At 46.0% G+C, this 1,831-nt stretch overlaps 1 protein-coding gene across 1 annotated transcript; it reads right to left on the reverse strand.

Annotated features, from left to right (window-relative positions):
- Positions 1–545: 545 nt before the first annotated feature.
- On the reverse strand, positions 546–1,831 carry LOC125530402 (the record flags this gene model as incomplete). Its single annotated transcript, XM_048694798.1, is given in 1 exon segment — positions 546–1,831. A coding segment is annotated over 1 exon segment (747 nt), but the record flags the coding sequence as incomplete, so codon positions are not given.

Here is a 1,831-nt window from a genome sequence, read left to right on the forward strand (position 1 = left end):
TAGCAGAGAATTATCAAATCATCTGCTCTATCTTCATTTTGATGTTTGATCACACTTACACCAATTAAACATTCTTTTGCTATTTTATAAAGCTGCATTCAAGCCATTCTTACCCAACTCAGCATGAAAGAAACTAAAATTGTTAATGACAAACAATAACAATGACACCCTTGTAAGTTCAAGAGTTTAGTATTACTTTGGAAAAAAAATCATAAGGTTCGATCATCAAGAAAGTACAGCTAGAAATGCGTACATCTCTAAGAAGACAAAGGAAAATTTTCATTGCAGACAGACTGAATGTTAAATCACAAGGTTCGATCATCAATCAGGTACAACTAGAAATGCGAAAATTTCTCAGAAGACTAGAAATGCGAAAATTTCTCAGAAGACAGAGGAAAGTTCTCATTGCACACAGACTGCATGTTAATTGTTAAATCACAAGGTTGGATCATCAAGAAGGTACAGACAGAAATGAGAACCTTTCTGAGAAGAAAAAAGGAAGGTTCTCACTGCATACAGACTGCATGTTTAAAACAAGCAACAATGAAATCTAAATAAGCAGATTAGTTACCAAACCAAACTAAATGAGTAAACATTTACATTGTATTAAACATTTGTCCAAACAGGAGAAGCTAAAAGGCACCAAAATGGAATTGAGTTGGAACCTGTATGAATTTCACTGGAACAGCACAATGGCATGTGCAATGAATATTACCTCAGCCTTATTGCCAGGCCCATTTTCCTTCTGAATACAACAATGAAAAAATAATCGAAGGATTCCAAATCTGGCATGACAAATATCTCTTCTCCATTGCTTGCTTGCAGATGAACCCAACAAGGAACATGGCGACTATGAACATCAACAGCAACCATTGCAGAACAATTCAAGTCCTAATAAGAACCGCCAAAAGAATTTGCTACCCGCAAGGAGCAGCGGCTGAACCCTAAACCTAGCAATTCACAGCACCCTCACTGACATGGAATGCGTTCTGCCTCAACTGACCGGTGGACAATTCCACATCTCAGGGCATCATCATAGAGCATTGCTGCTGTTGCCTGAATTCTGCAGAACACCAAAGATCAACTACACAACATACTCGCTCTCAATCACAGGTTTTGTTCGTGTTCCCAACGCTACAGGCGCTTGCGACCGCCCAACCTGCGCCATGCGCAAAGTCTCCCCGACCTCTGCATTTCGTTCCATCACCTCCATCTTCTTTTCCCTTTTATATCTGACGAAACATACCAGAAGCAAAGCCAACAGACCCAATGCAATGACGCCCCCAACAACGCCGACAGCAATCTTCCATGCGTCCGAACTACCCTTATCACGACCACCATTAGTCGGTATCGGTGGGGCAATTGCGCCTGAAGGCCCTGGAGCAGGAGCAACCTCACTGGAGTTCACCACTATGGAGAAGTGCCCTCGGCGATACGTTGCACACACGTTGTTTGCCTCCAAGCCCCGGAACTGTGGCACGCCATCCAGATCAAACCAGACACACTGCGGCGCTGGACTGCCTGGGGGCACCGCCCTCACATTGCTGAAACTCACAGAAATGGGGCTCCCTGACGCGACGATGCTCAGCTCGGACAACCCCGCTGCTGACAAGTTGGCAGCGTCGTAGACCAGCAGGCCGAGAATGGGCGAGAGGTAGGTGTAGCCGGGGAGCGGGTAGTACTTCTCCGACAGCTCGCCCAAATTGTGGTACACGAGCACCACCCTCTCGACGTACGGCTGCACGATGACGCCAGGGGGGATGCTGAACTCGAAATAGTCGGAGAAGCCTTTCCTCCGCAGGCTGCCGCTGCGCAGGCGGAGCCCGGACAC

Source organism: Triticum urartu, unplaced genomic scaffold (genome assembly GCF_003073215.2).
Source record: "Triticum urartu cultivar G1812 unplaced genomic scaffold, Tu2.1 TuUngrouped_contig_6287, whole genome shotgun sequence".
Taxonomy (NCBI): domain Eukaryota; kingdom Viridiplantae; phylum Streptophyta; class Magnoliopsida; order Poales; family Poaceae; genus Triticum; species Triticum urartu.